At 41.3% G+C, this 22,170-nt stretch overlaps 1 protein-coding gene across 4 annotated transcripts in view; it reads left to right on the forward strand.

The window, feature by feature from the left end:
* uso1 (USO1 vesicle transport factor) overlaps nt 1–21,462 on the forward strand; it is an 80,212-nt gene extending 58,750 nt beyond the window's left edge. For all 4 annotated transcript variants that reach the window (XM_068046956.1, XM_068046966.1, XM_068046964.1 and 1 more), the window contains 8 exons: nt 2,533–2,714; nt 3,038–3,159; nt 6,678–6,813; nt 7,841–8,019; nt 10,461–10,538; nt 16,881–16,997; nt 18,662–18,877; nt 20,220–21,462. In XM_068046956.1, the coding sequence (XP_067903057.1) occupies nt 2,533–2,714; nt 3,038–3,159; nt 6,678–6,813; nt 7,841–8,019; nt 10,461–10,538; nt 16,881–16,997; nt 18,662–18,877; nt 20,220–20,282 (1,093 nt within the window). In that variant the 3' untranslated portion in view covers nt 20,283–21,462. The remainder of the gene's footprint in view (nt 1–2,532; nt 2,715–3,037; nt 3,160–6,677; nt 6,814–7,840; nt 8,020–10,460; nt 10,539–16,880; nt 16,998–18,661; nt 18,878–20,219) is intronic.
* Nucleotides 21,463–22,170: the final 708 nt, after the last annotated feature.

Here is a 22,170-nt window from a genome sequence, read left to right on the forward strand (position 1 = left end):
CTGCCTTGGTGTGCTGTTGGTGGAGGGAGTGAATGTTTAAGATGGTGGCTGGGTGCCAATCAAGCAGGCTGTTTTGTTCTGAATGGTGTTGAGTGTTGTTGGAACATCAGGATGTGATGAGGGAACTGTATAGTGCTTCTGATTAAACTGCACCTTGAGTTCAGTTCCAGTCACAAAAACATTTTAAGCAGTGAAGGCAGTGCAGTGATCTACCAGGCTGATTCGTGCTTTTAGGTTCTGAGCTGTGACGAAAGACTGGAGGAACTTTGCAAACTTAAAATAGGGCATCTAAGAGGTGATCTTGTGGAGTTATACATTATAGTTACCAGGATAGAGAAGTTAAACTGGTAATACGATTTCAAAGTCAATGGTGAAAGTGTTAGAAGGTGCTACGATCCCATTAGGGATCGTTAGAGAAAGTCGAATTCCCAGTTATTACTGAGAGAATTATGCCACAAGGTTTCACATTTTGAACAAAACTTTACAAGCATTAAACAAAGCAAAAGACTAACTCAACACTACAATTTAGTTACATTTATATTTTAAACCTTAACATGAAGATGTGTACTTCAAACTCTAAATCTCAACAGAACACTCCTATTTGGCTTTGTTACAGGATCTTGATGGTTTATTCACTTCTGGGACCAATCCAAAGTGTGTCACAGCTCTTAGGAATTCACTTCAATTTCCTTAATTCCTTAGTTATCTTCTGAGGTATCGGATAAACTGGATCTGGACTTCCCCAGCTTGAGGATGGGCCTTACACTAAACAGAAACACTCCTGGTTCCTGATGGCCTCTCTGCTCCTGAGTCCAACTGACTTCCACAAGGCAACTACTTGTCTGAAGACAGCAGCTTTCCAAAACAAAACAACTCTTTGTCCAAAAGCCAACTGACCGTGTTAGCAAGCGCACACAGATCATAAAACCAACAGGCACCCCCTGCATCTCCATAGCAATGTGGTACAAATGGGATGTCCCAATTGGCAATTTAAACTAATTATTTCCAGCTCCAAATTTCTTTGTTCTAGGAAATCATATGAATAATTTAAACCCCTGACTGAGGTACCTGCAGACACACTGGGCTGGATTTTATAGAGCTCTCGATGTCTGGATCCGGGGTGGGGGTGCGGTGGCGGGGCATGAAATTGCCCTGGATAAGGCCTGCCATGGACCTCGACACTGGCAGGCCCCGGCCCAATATTGCCGGCCACAAGGCCTCATGGCAGCCTCCCCACCACTCAGCGACAGAACTGCTATTTAAATAAATTAACTTACCTGAACAATAGTCTCCCATCGCCTCCTTAACTCCCGCCATGATCTTCACCCCGGGGGCCGGCAGTGCCACGCCTTCGGATCCCTGTCCAAGGAAATGAGGCACAGTACTAGTGGGGAGGAGATACGTTTCTCAGTGCAGGGCAGGCAGTAGCCATATAAATACCATGGCTACAAGAGCAGGTCAGAGGCTAGGAGTCCTGTGACGAGTAACTCACCTCCTGACTCCCCAAAGCCTGTCCACCATCGACAAGGCACAAGTCAGGAGTGTGATGGAATACTCTCCACTTGCCTGGATGGGTGCAGCTCCAACAACGCTCAAGAAGCTCGACACCATCCAGGGCAAAGCAGCCCACTTGATTGGCACCCCATCCACAAACATTCACTCCCTCACCACCAATGTACAGTGGCAGCAGTGTGTACCATCTACAACGCATCAAGGCTCCTTAGGCAGCACCTTCCAAACCTGCGACTGCTACCACCTAGAAGGACAAGAGCAGTAGATGCATGGGAATACCCCCATCTGCAAGTTCCCCTCCAAGTCCCACACCATCCTGATTTGGAACTATATCGCCGTTCCTTCACTGTTGCTCGGTCAAAATCCTGGAACTCCCTTCCTAACAGCATTGTGGGTGTACCGACCCCACATGGACTGCAGCGGTTCAAGAAGGCAACTCACCACCACCTTCTCAAGAGCAATTAGGGATGGGCAATAAATGCTGGCCTGGCCAGCAACGCCCACATCCCATGAATGAATTTTTAAAAAAAAGAATGAAGCTTACATGGAATTTACTCCCATCGAGCTACATGAAGGCAAAATTATTTTGTGATCTAACAGTTGTGTTGATGTAGTATAGTCTAACTGGGACGCGAGACTGCGTTTGTTGTAATTGATGAAGTAAAAGATGGAAAGGAAGAGTTTACATTTATATAGCACTTTTCACAACCTCAGGACATCCCAAAATTCTTCACGGCCAATGCGTATTTTTGAAGTTTCCTTTGGGCTTTCAGGTACCATTGAAATCAAACCCCTAATAATGCTCCTAAAATATATTGATGACCAAAATTGTGAAAGCTGTATCAAATATTCACATGGGTATTGAAGTTTGCACTTTCTGAAGCAAAAGAATGTAATTGGAAAGTATTTTACATAATTTATAGTGATGGCCTTAAAGGACCAGATGAACACGCTAATTAAGTATTGGTCTTGGATGTATTAATTATATTTTAAGTTAAATTTATTCTCGTCTCCAAACAGGGAAAAGCTAAAGCAACTCATAGAGAAGAGGATCGGGAAAGAAATTTTCATTGAAAAGTTGGCTTATATCAGCAAACACGAGCTGTACTCGCGAGCTGGCCAGAAACCCCAGCCCAGCTACAACAGCCCAGAACAAATGCTGTTCGACCACGAGTTCACCAAATTAGTTAAAGAATTAGAAGGTAAACTTTCAGAATGCATATGGTCATCATTCTTTAATTGTTGCTAGTATGAAGCTATTCAACTGTGCACCTTCACTTTATCACCCTCACCTTCTGTCTTTCCCACACTCCCCATGGCCCCTCAACCAATCCAATTGGAAGACAATAATTCGGCCTTTCCGACCTTACCATTTGACTACAAAAGAGCATTGACTGCTCTTTAGTAATTCATTGGATGTGAAGTGTTTTGTGACATCCTAAGTACATGAAAGTTGCACTGTGGATGCAAGTTTTTTTTTATATAGCAGAGTAATTTTCTGTTTACATTTCTGCTTCCAATCCAGTTCTTATAACAAAAGCTGTCCAAAAATCCAGTGAGGATGAGAAGAAGGAAGAGGAAGTGAAGAAGTCTTTAGAACAACATGATAGTATAGTCAATCAATACAAGGAACTTATCCGTGAACAGGTAACGATAACTTTACACAGATTTCAAATAACATAGTTGAAGCCCGTCTAAAGGTTGGGAAACATTATGAAGATATTGTGCCTTTTGACAGCTCTTAAAAGATTTGATTGCAGGCAGGCAGCAATCCCTAATGCCAAGTCTTTCTTTGGAATCAATAATTTTACTTGGATTTGTCCAGTTTCCAGTGCAGTCCATGTCCAACATAAACAATTTGGTTGCATCACTGTTCAGCTTATGATTTTGCTTTTATTATGATTTTTCCCTGTTGAACTATTTGTGTATTCGTGGTACAAAGTCCATTTTAATGTCCCTCAAGTGGTACTTCCAGAAATTGAATCTTTCAATAAATAACTTTAATACTGCTTGATGTTTAGCATTTTGAATGGTTAACATCATAAGGTGATTGCAGTTTCAGACCTAATTTCTTCATTTTTTTTTTAAGAGAAGTAATTGTTTCAAGTCTTATAGTTTGTGGATCCTAAGGGAATAAAGGGATATGGGAATAGGACAGGAAAGTGGAGTTGAGGCAAAAGATCAGCTATGATATTAAATAGCGGAGCAGGCTTGACAACTAAAGAGTAGTGACAATGGGGGACTTCAATTATCTGAATATAGACTAGTAAAATAACAGTGTAAAGGCCAAAAAGAGGGAAGAATTACAGCTGGCATAGACTCGATGGGCTAAGTGGCCGCCTTCTGTGCAGCAAGTGACTCTGACTCTAAGGAAGCAGACTCGTATCTGCTTTGTGTTCTTGCAAAGCTTTCTTTGAGCTGACTAGCAGGCGGCACAAAAGTTATTGAAGTTGCAATCCGCTTCTCATTTCCTTCCTCACTCTCCTTCCTTCCAGATGTGGGGAATTGAGGGAGTAATTCAGTTATGACTCGGAGGATTGTTATGATATAGTAACATTTGCACCACACAAGTGCCAGGTAATGACCATCTCCAACTAGGGAGAATGTAACCACCTTCCCTTGATGTTCAACAGCATTACCATAGCTGAATTCTCCACCATCAGCATCCTAGGAGTCGTCATTGACCAGAAACCTGACCAGCTGCATTAATACTGCAGCTGCAAGAACAGATCAGAGGCTTGGAATTCTGCGGCGAGTAACTCACCTCCTGACTCCCCAAACCCTGTCCACCATTTACAAGGCACAAGTCAGGCAAGTGATGAAATACTCTCCACTTGCCTGGATGAGGGGAGCTCCAGGGCTTGACACCATCAAAGATAAAGCAGTCCGTTTGATTGCCACACCATCCAACATGTTAAACATTCACTCCCTCCACCACTTGGCACACCATTGCAACAGTATCATCTGCAAAATGTACTACAGCAATTCCCCAAAGCTCCTTCGATAGCACCTTCCAAAGCAGTGACCTCTACCACCTAGAAGGACAAGGGTAGCAGGCACATGGGAACACCACCACCTGCACGTTCCCCTCCAAGTCACACGCCATCCTGACTTGGAACTATATCACCCTTCCTTCACTGTCACTGGGTCAAAATCCTGGAACTCCCTCCTTCACACCACTGTGGGTGTACCAACACCACATGGACTGCAGTGGTTCAAGAAGGTGCCCGACCAGCACATCCACAAGGGCAGTTAGGGATTGGCAATAGAACAAACAAAGAACAGCACAGGAACAGGCCATTCGGCCCTCCAAGCCTGCGCCGATCTTGATGCCTGCCTAAACTAAAACCTTCTGCACTTCTGGGGTCCGTATCCCTCTATTCCCATCCTATTCATGTATTTGTCGAGATGCCTCTTAAACGTCTCTATGTACCTGCTTCCACCACCTCCCCCGGCAACAAGTTCCATGCACTCACCACCCTCTGTGTAAAGAACTTGCCTCGCACATCCCCTCTAAACTTTGCCCCTCTCACCTTAAACCTATGTCCCCTAGTAACTGACTCTTCCACCCTGGGAAAAAGCTTCTGACTATCCACTCTGTCCATGCCGCTTATAACTTTGTAAACCTCTATCATGTCGCCCCTCCACCTCCGTCGTTCCAGTGAAAACAATCCGAGTTTATCCAACCTCTCCTCATAGCTAATGCCCTCCAGACCAGGCAACATCCTGGTAAACCTCTTCTGTACCCTCTCCAAAGCCTCCACGTCCTTTTGGTAGTGTGGCAACCAGAATTGCACGCAATATTCTAAGTGTGGCCTAACTAAAGTTCTGTACAGCTGCAGCATGACTTGCCTATTTTTATATTCTAAGCCCCGACCGATGAAGGCAAGCATGCCGTATGCCTTCTTGACTACCTCATCCACCTGCGTTGCCACTTTCAGTGACCTGTGGACCTGTATGCCCAGATCTCTCTGCCTGTCAATACTCCTAAGGGTTCTGCCATTTACTGTATACTTCCCACCTGCATTAGACCTTCCAAAATGCATTACCTCACATTTGTCCAGATTAAACTCCATTTCTCTGCCCAAGTCTCCAACCGATCTATATCCTGCTGTAGCCTCTGACAATCCTCATCACTGTCCGCAACTCCACCAACCTTTGTGTCGTCTGCAAACTTACTAATCAGACCAGCTACATTTTCCTCCAAATCATTTATATATACTACAAACCGCAAAGGTCCCAGCACTGATCCCTGCGGAACACCACTAGTCACAATAAATGCTGGCCTTGCCAGCGATGCTCACATCCCCTGAGTGAATTGAAAAAAAAAAAGTACATGTTTTCTCCAGCCTCACCTGAGTCTGTAGTATATTTCGTAAAATGGTTAAACTTGTGACTGCTGTTTTGCAAGTCCTGCATCTTCATAAATAGTGCCCAAGATTCTGTAATATAATCCTTGATTGTGTGAGATTGCTTTGCACTGTACTGCTTTGTACTGAAGGCAAACCTACTGAGTATTTCCAGCACTTTGTTATCATTTCAGAGTTCCAACATCCGCAGTATTTTGCTCTTAAAATAGCAAATCTGTTGCTGGAAGTTCAGCTTGTATACTCTGTAGCAAACATCAAATGACATTATGTGCAACTATATTTCAACTCCGAGTGAATTTTAGTTTTGGGGAGTCCATTTACAAAGAAATGGTCCTCTAAACATGCCTTTGGTATAATGATTGGGTTACATTTTTGTAAAGGTGGTCTAAGATGGAATGCTTAATGAAGATACTGACAAGTATTGTATAAAGAGTTTTGTTTCCAGTGGCAGAAGGTCCAGTAACCAGAGAGCAAAGATTTTAAGGGGATTGACAAAAGGATCAGAGGTGACATGAGGAAAATGTTTTTACCCAGCCAGTGGTTAGAATTTGGAATGCACTGCCTACAAGGGTGGTGGAAGCAGATTCAACCAATAACTTTCGAAAAGGAATTGGATAAATACTTGAAGGGGAAGTCATTTGCTTGACTATGGGGAAAGAGCAGTGGAAAGTGGGGCTAGTTAGATAGCTCTACCGAAGGGTCGGCACAGGTACGATGGGCTGAATGGCCTCCATTTGTCTATATAATTCTACTCTTTGGACATGAAAATTTGACCTTTTTTTCTTTGAAATACAGGATATTCAGCTGAATGAATTGAAGAAACAAGTAACTGCCTTAACCAATCAGAATGAACAGAGTCAAGCAACTATAACACAGCAGGCATCACAGATTCAACAGTTGAGGGACCAGTACAATCTCCTCAAAATACAAGGTATTACATGCAGTGTGAAACAATCCCATCTAACTTTTCTCTCTTTAATATCCAAGGCATGCAATTGTGAAAAGTATAGATTTTCAGGACTGGTTAGGGACGATTACAAAAAACTTGGTTTTCCTCCCACTCGCCTCAGTCTCTACAAATTTGTACGCCCTCATCCGTAAAGCACTTGTAAACGATGCTGTTGATCTGTTATAACTTCTTTTATAACCAATTTCTTAATTTACATTTAGAAGTAGTAGAGAGAGCACATGCTCATCGCAAATGTAAATTATGATTCTTTTTGGACACGATTATCAATATATGGAGATTCCAAATATGAATTCTTTGGTTTTTGCAACTGTTGCCAATAGTTGAGGGCATTTTTTGAAAATCATTTTTAGCATAGTGTAAATAATTGTCCAGAAAACTGTTGCATTTAATCTAGCAACCACGCAATACTAAGTAAAGTTCCACTGTTTACACTGCCTCTTTCCATTTTTTGAAAACAAGAAGCTGGTCAGGCTGCCACCCCTTCCCTCCAAAGAAAATGTTGTTTAAGGAATGTGTGACCATTCAGTGGGAATATGTTTATCTTTCAGGAGTGGTGTCTTTTGCATTTATGAGCACAATATTTTTTCTTAAGCATCTTTTTTATTAATACCCATTTTCAAGTTGTGCATTGGTGACAAGAAAAGGAATTACTGGCGCACACACTGCAGCTGAGCTGCTTCTCCAAATCCGAACAAGATCCAAGTCCGTTGAAGTTGGCTAATAAACGCTTGATTGGTGCAGGGGAGAGTAAAAAACAACTGAACTGAAAAGAAGGCCATTCTGTGAAAGAGCAGTGGAATGTTTCAATCCTTGGTGTTAAGGCATTTCAAGTTTACTCCTGACATCACTTAGAAAATTACATTTTGTTCCTGTACATTTCACTCTCAACGTAGTATACATGTATACAAAGTGTATTGCAGAATGACATTGCAGACCTTGCTTTGATTAATACAAGTTCAGGAAGTCAAAGTGTGTTTCTGTTGCTTAGGTAAACCCCTAGACAGCCAACATCACATTCACAATGAGGCAGCACAGATCAATGGCATCCAACCTAAGGCCGACGCAGAAGAAATTGGAAGGTTACGAGAAGAGATCGAAGAACTGAAAAAGCAGCATGGTGTATTAGAAGGACAGCTGGCTGAAAAGGAGTCTGTGATTGATAAGCTGGTACCAACTGTTTGACATTTTATGAATTAAGTATAACACTTCTCATTGACCTCTCATTTGGGCTATGGATCAGATTGCACACAAGAACAGATCTGCAGCCATGGACCTCCTTTCAGCAGGAGTGATTGCTTCTCAACTATAAACTGAGAGTATGGCAATTGTTCAGTGACATTTTCAGTCTTGCATAGAATTTTACTGTATAGAAACAGGCCATTTGACCCAACAGATCTCCGCCAGTGTTTATGCTCCATGCAAGCCTCCACTCACCATAAATAATCTTGCCCTATCAACAGATTCTCCCTCGTGTATATCTTGCTTCCCCTTAAATGCATCTAAGCTGTGCTCCTTGACTACTCCCTGAGGCAGCGAGTTCCACATTTTCACCATTCGCTGGGTAAAGAAGTTTCTTCAGTCACTAATAAATCCAATATCTTACAATTGTGGCTCCTACTGTTGGTCTCCATAAGTGGAAACATCTTCTCTATATTAAAATAAAAGCAAAATCTTCTCTATATCCGCCCTATCAAATCCCTTCATAATTTGAAAGACCTCAATTGGGTCACCACACCTACTCTTTTCTGTTGAAAAGAGGGCCAGCCTGTTGAGCCTTTCCTGATTAGTCTTGAACCTATTCACCGCTGCTATTGGAGGTCAGTTCCATAATGCAGCTAGCCCTCTACTATCTTGACTGGAAAGGTGGTTCTTCACGAGTGAGCTTGGAGACCGTCAACAGGCAAAGTTGATTTTGATGGGAGGATGTGTGAAATCAGTTGACCAATCCTGTTCTCATCTGATGTCTGATGATATTTAACAAGCAATCTTTGACATTGGCAGAGCAAGTTGGTTGGGTTCAGAAAGTATATGGGATACTTGGCTTTGTACATAGGGGCATTGAATAGAAAACTAAGAAGTTATTGCAAAACTTTCACAAATCACTGGTGCACCGCATCTGGAATATTGTATGCAGCTCTGGGCACCACATTTTAGGAAGATTGTCAGCATCTTGTAAATGTCCACTGTACCATTTCTGAGGAGGATGCCAGGGGCAAGTGTACAGATTGGAGAAGCTGGAATTGTTTTCCTTAGAGCAGAGAAGGTTAAGGGGACATTTAATAGAGGTATTCAAGTTTGAGGGATTTTGGTGGAGTAAGTAGGGAGAAACCGATTCCTCTGGCAAGTGGGTCAGGAAGCAGAATCTCAGGTTCAAAATAATTGGCAAAAGAACTAAAGGGGAAATGAGGATAAACGTTTGCTCCCAGATAGTTCTTAAGCTCTGGAGCACACGACCTGAAAGGGTGGTAGACTTAGACTGCAAAGGAACTTTCAAAACACGTGCTTGAAAAGTCGTCTTTTTTGTAGGGTTATGGGGAAAAGGCTGGGGTGTGGGACTAAATTGACAGCTCTTTCACGACAGGCCAAATGGCTGCCTCCTGTGCTGTAAGCTTCTATGATTCGAGGAAACGGATTGCTGAGTAATTTCCCTTTGATCTCTCAATTATGGACGAGGCATGTAACTACTGGCAGCAACACTTTTCTCCCATTTTCCTATATTACATGATAAATCAGATACTTCAAGTATAATCACAGGCCACATGCAAACTAATCCCTTTCCTTCCACTCTGCCTGAGCAGCTTGCTATAACCCAATCTCAAGAGTACACCATGATCAGAGTCTCTTTCTGAGTAAGCCTGCTATTTTAGTGCTGAGTTATGGATTGTTCTGTATTATACGTTTACATCTGCTGAGGGTTGGATTTAAGGCAGCCGCACATATTCCCTTTCACTTTAGCCAGCAGAACACTACTATCACATCAGTCTGGCACCAGCCATTCTATGATTTCATCAGATTGCTGGTCTATTGCTAGTTCTGGGAAGCTTGGTGCTGTGGGCTTGTAGTAAATTGGAATCCAATTAAGGCTGTCAAGCTCTTTTTATGTAAATCAACTGCTTTGAAACCCATGTTGTGGAGAATTAAATGAAAATTATCCACTGCTCCATTGGACTGAGTTCCATGCTGTTCCAGATTGAGAGATTTCACTAGTTACAGTACTCTCTTAATATAACATAAGAAATAGGAAGAGGAGTAAGTCCATCAAACCTGCTCCACTATTCATTACGATCATGGCTGATCTTATGTTTTGAACTCCACTTTCCCGCCTGTTCCCCTGATTCCCTGAGAGACCAAACATTTATGTCTCACTGTGGCCCATTTGATCCAACCAGTTGCTTCCACTCTCAAAGTAGCATGCTGACATTTTGGCGGCAAGATTTGTTTATAGACTGTGAATTTTAATTTAATTATGGAAAGTGCAGTCTTAAGTTGCACCTGATTCTTTTTGAGTTTGGTCAGTTTGCACCTATTAATATCGGATTATAGCTCTATAGGGTAGAAAGTACCGTGTGGATAAACAACTGAGAAATCTTTGATTTGATTCTATTTAGAGGACGAATCAGACAACAGGAAACAATGCTGAAGGTTGCACAGATGTTGCTGGTGAGCAGACAACGGAACTGCGCAAGGTAGGCCTTCTTTCCTATATTTCATTTATAGAAGTGCACAGTGGTGTAAATGGATTTGCAAACTATCAAGGGCATGGCTCTAGCATTACGTTTTTGATCACTCTAGTATATTGAACTAATAGTAATCCAGTTTTTTAAAAAAAACTTTATTAATGCAGTCCTTTGTTACACAAGGATCACCAGTAAAGAAGTTTAGTGAATCTGTCAAATATTATGTACATATTATCAGCGAGGAACCATTGCTACCTTCCCTATAACATATTCCTAAAAGCACATGGGCTGTCATTTAATCACAGTTAACTTCTGCCATTATCAAATTCATTGTTTGCCTATTAATTTTCTCAGATTCAATCGATCACAAGAGCTGCACAAACAGGATTTTGTTTTTTGCAAAGCTGCAAGCTCTGTGTTTTCAAGATTCTTCAATTTTCATTTCCTCTTTCGGGCTAGTCACTAACCAGGCCAGGCAGGTGAACTGCTCTCAGGTCTCAGACAATCTCATTCTGAGCTGGTCAGTGTGAGATATGCAAGAGCAGTCTGTTGGTGACTTGCTTTTACATTTTTGCCTCAATTTCTGGGCAGCCACTTGGCCTTGGCTTGATATTTTTAGATATTTCAGAGATTGGGGAATTTGGGGACAGCATGGGTAGTTTCAGGCATAGATTCATGGCTCTAAACCATTTACTAGCACTCCATGGTAGGATGCAATAGTGTTCCATTCCCCTGATGTGCTAGCATGCTGCCTGCCAAGGAAAACTATTGGGGAAAAACACACTTGGGCAGTACAAGTGCATTAAGTATTTGCACAGTAGCATGTGGATTTTCCGAAAAATTATTAAATCATGGCATGGTAATCACATTTTAAATAATGCATTTTGTAAAATAGAATCATCACGTGAAAATCTCTTTGATCCCTTTTCTTAAAGAAATGAGGGTCCTTTTTTGTCATCTCAGTGTTTGGGAAATGTTCATTTCCAAAATGCAGAGAGAAGAGGCTTGTCAGGAGCAGGGAGTGTGCCCATGCAGTGCCAATTTGGGAAATCTGAGCTATTTATATGGTGCAGCTTACTGCAATGTGCCTGCTTGGCATGGGCCAATGGGAAAATCAGTCATCTGTTTTCTGAGGATGGAGTAATTATGGTAAAGGGGCATGGCCAGGGAAACGTTTGTCCATTTGTGTAAAAAAAATAATTACAGTGCCCATCTATGTATCTAGATTTTACCTTTCCAAACTTGAACTGTGAAATAAAAACAAAAAAGTGCTTGAAATGGACAGCAGGTCCATCGGCACCAAGGAAGAGAGGAAAATACAAACTAATATTTTGTGTGTAAAGCCCTAACTTGGATTGTTTGTGGAGAAAGTATTTTGAACCATTGGATAGGTCTGCCAGGAACAGTAGCTTTGGGATTGATTGGAGTCAGTGAATCACACAAAGCTTTTATGTACCAGGGAAAGGTGTAAGTTATCAATTCAGTACCATTGCCACAACATTCTGAAGAGTATTGAGTTAAGTGTGATTTTCTACCTGCCCCCATACTAAGTATTGGGAAATAAACCCCATAAACTGGATTATGCAATGATTTAGATAAATTAACCCCGTAGAAGCATAGAAAATAGGAGCAGGAGTAGGCCATTCAGCCTTCGAGCCTGCTCCGTCATTCATTATGATCATGGCTGATCATCCAACTCAGTAACCTGTTCCCGCTTTCGTCCCATATCCTTTGATCCCTTTAGACCCAAGAGCTATATCGAACTCATTTTTGAAAACATACAATGTTTTGGCCTCAACTGCTTTCTGTGGTAGCAAATTCCACAGGCTCACCACACTCTGGGTGAATAAATTTCTCCTCATCTCCGTCCTGAAAGATTTACCCCGTATCCTTAGACTATGACCCCTGGTTCTGGACTCCCTTACCGTCCATCTATCAGACTGTCAAGTCCTGTTAGAATTTTATAGGTTTCTATGAGATCCCCCCTCACTCTTTTGAACTCCAGCGAATATAATCCTAACTGACTCAATCTCTCCTCATATGTCAGTCCCGCCACCCCAGGAATCAGTCTGGTAAACCTTTGCTGCACTCCCTCTATAGCAAGAACATCCTTCCTCAGATAAGGAGACCAAAACTGCGCACAATATTCCAGGTATGGCCTTACCAAGGCCCTGTATAATTGCAGCAAGACATCCCTGCTTCTGTACTCAAATCCTCTCGCTATGAAGGCCAACATACCATTTGCCTTTTTTACTGCTTGTTGGATCTGCATGCTTACCTTCAGCGACTGGTGTGCGAGAACACCCAGGTCTCGCTGCATGTTCCCCCCCCTCTCAGTTTATAGCCATTCAATAATAATCTGCCTTCCTGTTTTTGCTACCAAAGTGGATAACCTTACATTTATCCACATTATACTGCATCTGTCATGCATTAGCCCACTCACTCAACTTGTCCAAATCACCCTGAAGCCTCTCTGCATCCTCCTCACAACTCACCCTCCCACCCAGTTTTGTGTCATCTGCAAATTTGGAGATATTACATTCAGTTCCCTTATCTAAATCATTAATGTATATTGTGAATAGCTGAGGTCCTAGCACCGATCCCTGCGCTACCCCACTAGTTACTGCCTGCCATTTGGAAAAAGACCCATTTATCCCTACTCTTTGTTTCCTGTCTGCCAACCAATTTTCTATCCATCACAATACACTACCCCCAATACCATGCGCTTTAATTTTATATGCTAATCTCTTATGTGAGACTTTGTCAAAAGCCTTCTGAAAGTCCAAATAAACCACATCCACTGACTCCCCCTCATCAACTCTACTAGTTACTTCCTCGAAGAATTCTAGTAGATGTGTCAAGCATGATTTCCCTTTCGTAAATCCATGCTGACTCTGCCCGATTCTACCACTGTTCTCTAAGTGCTCTGCTATAAAATCTTTGATAATGGACTCTAGAATTTTCCCCACTACCGATGTCAGCCTGACTGGTCTATAATTCCCTGCTTTCTCTCTACCTCCCTTTTTAAATAGTGGGGTTACATTAGCTACCCTCCAATCTGTAGGAACTGTTCCAGAGTCTATAGAATTTTGGAAGATGACCACTGATGCGTCCACTATTTCTAGGGCCACTTCCTTAAGCACTCTGGGATGCATGCCATCAGGCCCTGGGGATTTATTGGCCTTCAATCCCATCAATTTCACCAACACCATTTCTCTACTAATACTGATTTCCTTCAGTTCCTCTCTCTCACTAAACCCTGTGTTCCCCAACATTTCTGGTATGATATTTGTGTCCTTTGTGAAGACAGAACCCAAGTATGCATTTAGTTGGTCAGCCATTTCTTTGTTCCCCATAATAAATTCCCCTGTTTCTGACTGTAAGGGACCTACATTTGTCTTCACCAATCTTTTTCTCTTCACATACCTATAGAAACTATTACAGTCAGTTTTTATGTTCCCTGCAAGCTTACTCTCGTACTCTATTTTCCCCTTCTTAATCAATCCCTTGGTCCTCCTTTGCTGATTCTAAACTGCTCCCAATACCTCAGGTCTGTTGTTATTTCTGGCAAATTTATATGCCTCTTCCTTGGATCTAATGCTATCTCTAATTTCCCTTGTAAGCCATGGTTTGGCTACCTTTCCCATTTTACATTTGCGCCAGACAGGGATAAACAATTATATAATAAAAGCAAAATACTGCGGATGCTGGAAATCTGAAACAAAAACAAGAAATGCTGGAGTCACTCAGCAGGTCTGGCAGCATCTGTGGAAAGAGAAGCAGAGTTAACGTTTCGGGTCAGTGACCCTTCTTCGGAACCGAAGAAGGGTCACTGACCCGAAACGTTAACTCTGCTTCTCTTTCCACAGATGCTGCCAGACCTGCTGAGGGATAAACAATTGTTGCAGTTCATCCATGCGCTCTTTAAATGTTTGCCATTGCCTATCAGCTAGCATCTCTTTAAGTAACGGTTCCCAATCCGTCATGGCCATAGTTTCATAGTTTCATTTACTAAGATTCAGGACCCTAGTCTCAGAATCAACTACGTCACTCTCCAGCTTGATGAAGGATTCTATCATATTATGGTCGCTCATCCCCAAGGGGTCTCACACCACTAGATTGTCAATTATTCCTCTTTCATTACACAGTACCCAGTCTAGGATGGCCTGTTCTCTAGTTGGTTCCTCAACGTATTGGTCCAGAAATTAATGCAACAATTTCTAGCAATTATGGCCACCTCCTGCAATTTTTTAAAATGCCATTAGTGTTAGCAGTGTGATTAAATGTGCACACTTTCAAAGGAGTTAGAAACCTTGAACTCAAGTGCAGACACAGGCTGCAGCGATTAGCCAGCTTCAAGCCAAGGAACATGTGCTAGAGAATCTGATAAGAGACGCTTGCACAGTAAGCCTTTGCATGAAAGGTTTTCGTGCTCCATTAACACCTCGTTGAGCTTTAGATCAGACTGTCCTTCTGAAACACACTGCTTCAAAAATTTTACTTCAACATTTCCCGCCCCCTCCCCTACCACACCCTATACACATTTTCTCCTTTGCTCTAAAATTGCTGTCTCTTTCTAGGATATTGCACACAATATTCGATTCTACATGTGAGACCAGACTATGTTTAACTGGAATCAGGGTTATGGGGAGAAGCCGTGGGAGCACTAGGTGATTTGTTCATTTGCAGAGCTGGTGCAGACACGATAGGTGGAATGGCCTCCTTCTACTGTAACAATTCTGTGATTCTGGGAGTGGCATCATAGCTGAATCTGATCCTGTCCTCACCCTGCATCCAGATGTGCCCTATCTAAGACAGAGATGAGGAGAAATTTTTTCTCAGAGGGTTGTGAGTCTGTGGAACTCTGTTCCCCGGAGAGCGGTGGAGGCAGGGTCATTGAATGTTTTTAAGGCAGAGGTAGACAGATTCTTGACAAACAAGGGAGTCAAAGGGTATCGGGGGTAGGCAGGAAAGTAGAGTTGAGTCCACAAACAGATCAGCCGTGATCTTATAAAATGGCAAAGCAGGCTCCAGGGGCCGAATAGCCTATTTCTGTTCTTCGTTTGTATGTTCGTATCCAGTAGGAACCATTCTGTTGTAGGCAGGAGCAGGATTCCACGCTGACTTTTTTTCCTTCCTCGTTCAGGGCCACCTTGTCGTCACTACATGCAGCTCCAAATGACCTGGTGCTGCTCTCGCAGCTGGTTATAAAAGTGTTTTCTGTATGACTTTTGCATTATTCCTTTGATTCCTTTGTGGAGGTTTACTGAATGAAGGCATGTTAAATTATATATATCCTGTTTTTTTTAATACCTTTTGGTCCCATTCATGCCCTGCTTGCTTCCCTATCCTCTCTCCCCATTCCATATTTCTGCTTCTCAAAACTGGAATGCATCAGCATTGGCCAGTTCATCTGGTATGGGTGTCTCATTAAAATGTAGATACTATCCCAGTGCTGCCTGTCTTGAGCTAATGTCATTTATTGGTATAAGCGACTGCATTCAAAAAGTAAGGAAGCCAATCTACAGTAAGTACTCTAAAGTTTTCTTAGTTGATCCCTCTGTTGAGCATCGAAGCCCCAACCACATATTGCAACATTGTAGAACCATTATAAAGATATTTCAGTGGTTCCAACTTGCTCTGTAAATTAGGTCAACTTCTATTCAAAGTAGTTTCATTCTCTCATTGGGCCCGAGAAATTTTAGCATTTTACTACCGTCACTGAGAAATTTGGTTGTTACAATGGCAAGGTTACAATCACTGGGCTTACAACTGTTGGTCGCAGGAACCACAAAGCTTTAGAACACTTTGGGCAGCACAGAGTGGCACAGTGGTTAGCACCGCAGCCTCACAGCTCCAGCGACCCAGGTTCAGTTCTGGGTACTGCCTGTGCGGAGTTTGCCAGTTCTCCCTGTGACCGCGTGGGTTTCTGCCGGGTGCTCCAGTTTCCTCCCACAGCCAAAGACTTGCAGGTAGATAGGTAAATTGGCCATTATAAATTGCCCCTAGTGTAGATAGGTGGTAGGAGAATTGAGGGAAGGTGGGGATGTGGTAGGGAATATGGGGTTAATGTAGGATTAGTATAAATGGGTGGTTGTTGGTCAGCACAGACTCTGGGCCGAAGGGCCTGTTTCAGTGCTGTATCTCTATGACCTCCATCAAAAGCAGTTGTGACATCATGCAAAAAAAATAAAAGTAAGGTGCCATTAAAACTTTCAACTTTTTAACTTTTACTGAAAATTTATATTCATTGCTGCTAACCTGTAAGCAGGGTAATGGCAACGACATTCTTTGGGAATTAATTTGCGACAATTTAAGCTGTCACTTACGTTTTGACACCCTTGTTTGAAGTCTGTAGCCATAGCTGAGGCAGCCTCGGGAGATAATGATAGCTCTTCTGCATTAATGAGGATCACACAGCTGGAAAGCAGACTGTCGGCACTGGATGATGAAAATCAAAAATTAAAGGTAGGTTATAAATTAATGTCCGCTTTTAACAATCTACTGAACTGAACAGCTTTTAAACTGAAATGTGTTTGTTATGCGAGTGGTCCTTGAATTGTTCATTATGGTAGTGATTTAATTTTTACCAAAAACTGAATGATGTCATTTACATGTTGGGCTGCTTTCTTATTCTAATTCATCTCATTGCTTTAAATATCAGTATACACACATCCAGTCGTAGCAATGCAAAATCAGGCCTTTATTGAGAGTTCGTACTGCATGATCCAGTATGTTTGCTCAGCTACATCGTACTTCACACTTTCAGTATGTGAACAGCATACAGTGGTTCACTCACAAATGTTATACTAATTTTACCTTTGATTTCTACATTCTATGCATGTTACCACTAAATCATGGTACATCAAAGATGCATACAAGTGACATCAGAATAACAACATGGAGCCAGCAAAATTCACTTAGTCCCACTTGGTCTATTGTAATCAATCTCTTACCATGGTTATGTTGCCCTCACAAACTCTTCCTATCATTTTATTACTATAAATACAAGTGACCATATTCACATTTCCCAGACCATCAGAGACATAGCTGAGTGAATTTTACACATTTCATCTGAGACAGTATCCTTGCCTTAGCTCCACTTATACAGTGTGTCCCATGATCAACAGAAATCTGTTTCAACTCATCAAATGCTGGTCCCAGAGACAGCCCGGGACATTGAAATACTTGGATAGTGTGGACCCTCATTCTCTCAGTATGTTCTGTATATTTAACCAGATGTGATGTTGGATCTGCCTATGATGACTGTCCATTATGCCCTTCATCCCTTCACTGATTTAAAACTTAATGAAACCCTTCTGAGAAGTATTAATTTGTATTAACAAGTGCTAACTTATAGGAATTCATTTTTTTTTAGCATCTTGCAATATTTGATAAGAGAAGCATTTAGAATCAAAGTAGGTTAAAATCAGCAAATCCATTAGGTAATGTTTTGTAATGAATATTTTCCTTTCATGGGATGTGGGCATCGCTGGCATGGCCAACATTTATTGCCCATTCCTAATTGCCTTTGAGAAGATGGCGGTGAGCCGCTGCAGTCTGTGTGGTGTAGGTACTCGCACAGTGTTGTGTGGGAAGAAGTTCCAGGATTTTGACCAGCGACAATGAAGAAATGGCTACGTAATTTGACACAGATCCTAGGCCTGTGAAAGAATTTTGCAACTCTGGGGGCAGCCATTTTGCCCAGTGGGTCTGCATCAACTTTCCAAAAGAGCTCTTAGTTTCATGTCCCATAGTCTCTTAATTTTTTTAAATACCCACTTTTTTAAAAGCTATTTTGGATCTTCTTACACCCGTGTTTCTGGTAGGATATCCTACGTCCTAAGAACTCTCCGTTTTTATAAAAATTTTTAAAATTCCTATTTTTCTTTTGGTGAATTCTAAATTGCTGATGTCTTATTATAGACTTAATGACCAGCATAGAGTTTCCCATTTACCCCTATCAAAACCTTTGTAATTTTGTGCACTTCTATCAGATTTCCTGTTAATCATCTTGGTTCCTGCTGCTCTAATTGTGATCAGTGCAAGGATTGTTGCAAGGGTTTAAGGGCTAAGGCAGTGTCATCATTATACCTTCATCTGGGATTTTTCTGTTTTATTCATACGCACAGGGCCAGGTAAAGGACCTGATTGAGGAGAAAAGGTCCCTGAATCAGCAGCTTGCCTCAACAAACAGTACAGTTGCCATTCTTGAGACTGACAAGAGAAAACTCCAGCAAGAGGTGACAGAATCAAAGAAGGAACAGGATGATCTGTTGGTACTTCTTGCGGACCAGGACCAGAAGATCTTTGGATTTAAGAACAAGCTTAAAGAGCTTGGAGAGCCAGTATGTATGACATAGCAGCATCAGTATTTTAATGACTAAATGGGTTTTTGCTAAGCCAGTTAATATGGGTGGCGTACAGACTGTGTACATGTTTTATCTGGTCCTTCAGTTACAGCACAAAATCTGAATTGCTCTAATTAGAGCTAGACAGGTACTTGAACATGCTCAGGCTAATGCAATGTAAACACCAAAAACTCTAGTCACATTTAACTATTTAAATTTATTTTTAGTGTGTATTTATCAGTTATGGCTGTTGCTTGAAGTCATATTTACACTACTTAACCAATTGGAAATACATTTGTTATTCAAATTCAGAAATTAATTAGTTAAATGCCCCTTCTGCAGGATGATTTTTAATCTTTATAGTTGAGCAGAATTTTAAATGGCTAAAACACTCATGAAGGGTTTACTTGGTAGACTGGAAAAGCTAGGTGGTTTTCCTTAGAGCAGAGAAGGCTACGAGTGGATTTGATAGAGGCATTTAAAATCTTAAAGATTTATGTGGAATAAATAGAGAGAAACTTCTCTGGCTGAAGGATTGATAACCAGTGGACACAGATTTAAGGTGATCGGTAAAAGAGCCAGAGGTGACATGAGGAACTAGTGGTTCGGATTTGGAATGCACTGCTTGACAATCAATAGTAGCTTTCAAAAGGGAACTGTATATTTGAAGGAGAAAAAATTGCAGGGATATGGGGAAAGAGTGGGTGAGTGGGACTAACAAGATTGCTGTTCTAAATGGCTGTCTTCTGTGCTGTACTATTCTATGAAGATGTCTCCACTTGGGGAGTCCAAAACTAGGGGCTCATGAATATATGATAGTCACCAGTAAATCCAATAGGGAATTTAGGAGAAACCTATTTACCCAGAGTGTGGTGAAAGTGTGGAAGTCACTACCACAGGGAGCGGTTACAGCAAATAGTATGGATACATTTAAGGGGAAGCTGGATCAACACATGAGGGAGAAAGGAATAGTAGGACATGCTGATAGGGTGAGACGAAGTAGCATGGAGGATGCTTGTTTGGAGCATGGACCTGTGCACCAAATGGCCTTTAAGCTCCAAATTGTACATAATTTACATACAAATAAAAAATGTGCCAGTAGTATGTTCGGCATGATATCAGAATGATCTTTTTTTTAAAAAAACTTAGGTTTAAGAATGTGAAGTTTAAATAGCACATAAAGACCAATACTATTGATTGATTCAGATAAGTATTTTTGAGAATTATATGAAGCTAAATTGCAATTGAGTGGTTGGGGATCTTGTGGATATAATGAAATCTTAATTTCGTATCAGTTGAAACTATGAAGTAAAATGGCAAATAATATTGTTTTATACAGGTTGAAGATGAAGATGACCTGGAGTCTGCTGACCAAGATGATGACGAAGATGAACTGAACTAATTGTATTACAATTGCACACAGACAGAATAAGGAAATAGAATGCAAAGAGGGTCAAAGCTTCTATTACCACAAAATGCATAATGTAGAAGCAGAGTTAACAATGTTTTGGTTTTTTTTTTGGAAAGGGGTTTTGAAATATGTTAATTGTATCTTCTACCAATTACAGAAGTTTGCTTACCAGGTAGGAGAGAAACTTTTAATTTTTAAAGTATTAAAGTTTTAACAAAGCAAAGTTGTTTTTCTCCATTTAAAGGAAAAAATAAATTGAAAACATTCCCTCGTGGTACTCTAAGCAGAAACTCCTTATCGGAGTGAAGAATAGCTTACACACTGTAGTCTAAAGATATGGTTATATAACTTGCAGCATTATGGAAACCTAAACTGAACCAAGTGTTGCAATATGTTGTATTTTCTAGAAAAATGCCCAGAGAATGCATTGTTGTGGGAGATTGCAGACCAACCTGAAGTTTAAAAGCAGCCCTTGAGGAAATGGATAAATGTCAGATCAAGAGTCGGGGCAACTAGATGTTCTGCACAACTCTTCTGTGATGAGAACAGATTGAATCTTAATAGCTGCCTTTTGTCAGTTATTTCATTGATTTACATAAACCACTGCGTCCTCAGATATGAGAGCAGTGTGTTGTCGGAGTGAATTGTGGGGCATCTATCTTGCTGACCTTTTCATTGTTGATACGGGGCATTGTGTCTTCAGTTAGGATCTATAGACACACCAAAGTTCATTGGCCTTTCTGAATTAAGGCCATGTGTTGGTAAATGGTTGAGCTGGTCGTCACCCTGATTTGCACCAGCCTGTCATTCACAGAGGTTTCTAGTGTGCCTTTACAATGTTCAAAGCTGTGTTCTGTCCCTCAAATTCAACAGTGCATGAAAATGAGTTGGGAAGTTAATAACTGAACAACATTGAAAAGTATGGAATTACAGGTATTGCATTAATGTCAATTTATTATTTGCAGACAATACCACAGGCAAAGATTTATTTCTACATCTATTAGCTGTATTGCTGAGATATAAGCTCCTGTATGATTTATATAATTTATTGGCTGTTATGCCAAATTGGAATAAATTGAGATAGTACACTTTATAGAAAAAGAATGTAATTGTGTTTTGGAAATAAAGTTCATATCAAGGAAATTTCAGATAAATGTTTGCAGAAGTTTAATGCAATGGAATTTTATACCATTCTGTCCCACTAGTTTTAGCTGAGAACTGAATCAAATGATTTGTGCAATGCATACCTCTGATTTATTGGAATATTATTTCCTTTGGATGTTTTTAAATGATATTTGACCAGGAGTATGAGGTAAATTTGAAATCTGGGGTTGGTTGGTTTCCAAACTGAACATGAGAGATTTTAATAATGGTCAGCCTGCTGACTGCACACCTCATCCATTTATTTAAATCTAGTAACAGGGACAGTTCTGGCCCTAGCATGTCCCTGATTTCCATCGCTCCACCGTTGGCGGCTGTACCTTCAGCTGCACGGGCCGTAAGCTCTGGAATTCCCTCCCTAAACCTCCCTGCCTCTCTCTCCTCCTTTAAACACGTCTCAAAACCTGCATCGTGGATCAGGCTTTTGATCACCTGTCCTAATGTCTCCTAATGTGGCTTGGTGTCGAATTTTGCTAACACTCCTCGGCAGCACCTTGGGATGTTTTACTACATTAAAGACTAAATGGGATATCTTCAGATCTAGCAATGCAAAACAGGACATCCATGAGGTGCTGTGGGCCTTGAGCAGCAGGAGCAGAATTGTATTCAACCACCACCTGTAACGCCATGGCCTGGCATATCCTTCGCTCTACGATTACCATCAAGCTAGGAGACCAAGGTTGTTTCAATGAAAAGTGTAGGAGTGTGTTTCAGGAGC

This window comes from Heterodontus francisci, chromosome 1 (assembly GCF_036365525.1).
Source record: "Heterodontus francisci isolate sHetFra1 chromosome 1, sHetFra1.hap1, whole genome shotgun sequence".
In the NCBI taxonomy this organism is placed as follows: Eukaryota; Metazoa; Chordata; class Chondrichthyes; order Heterodontiformes; family Heterodontidae; genus Heterodontus; species Heterodontus francisci.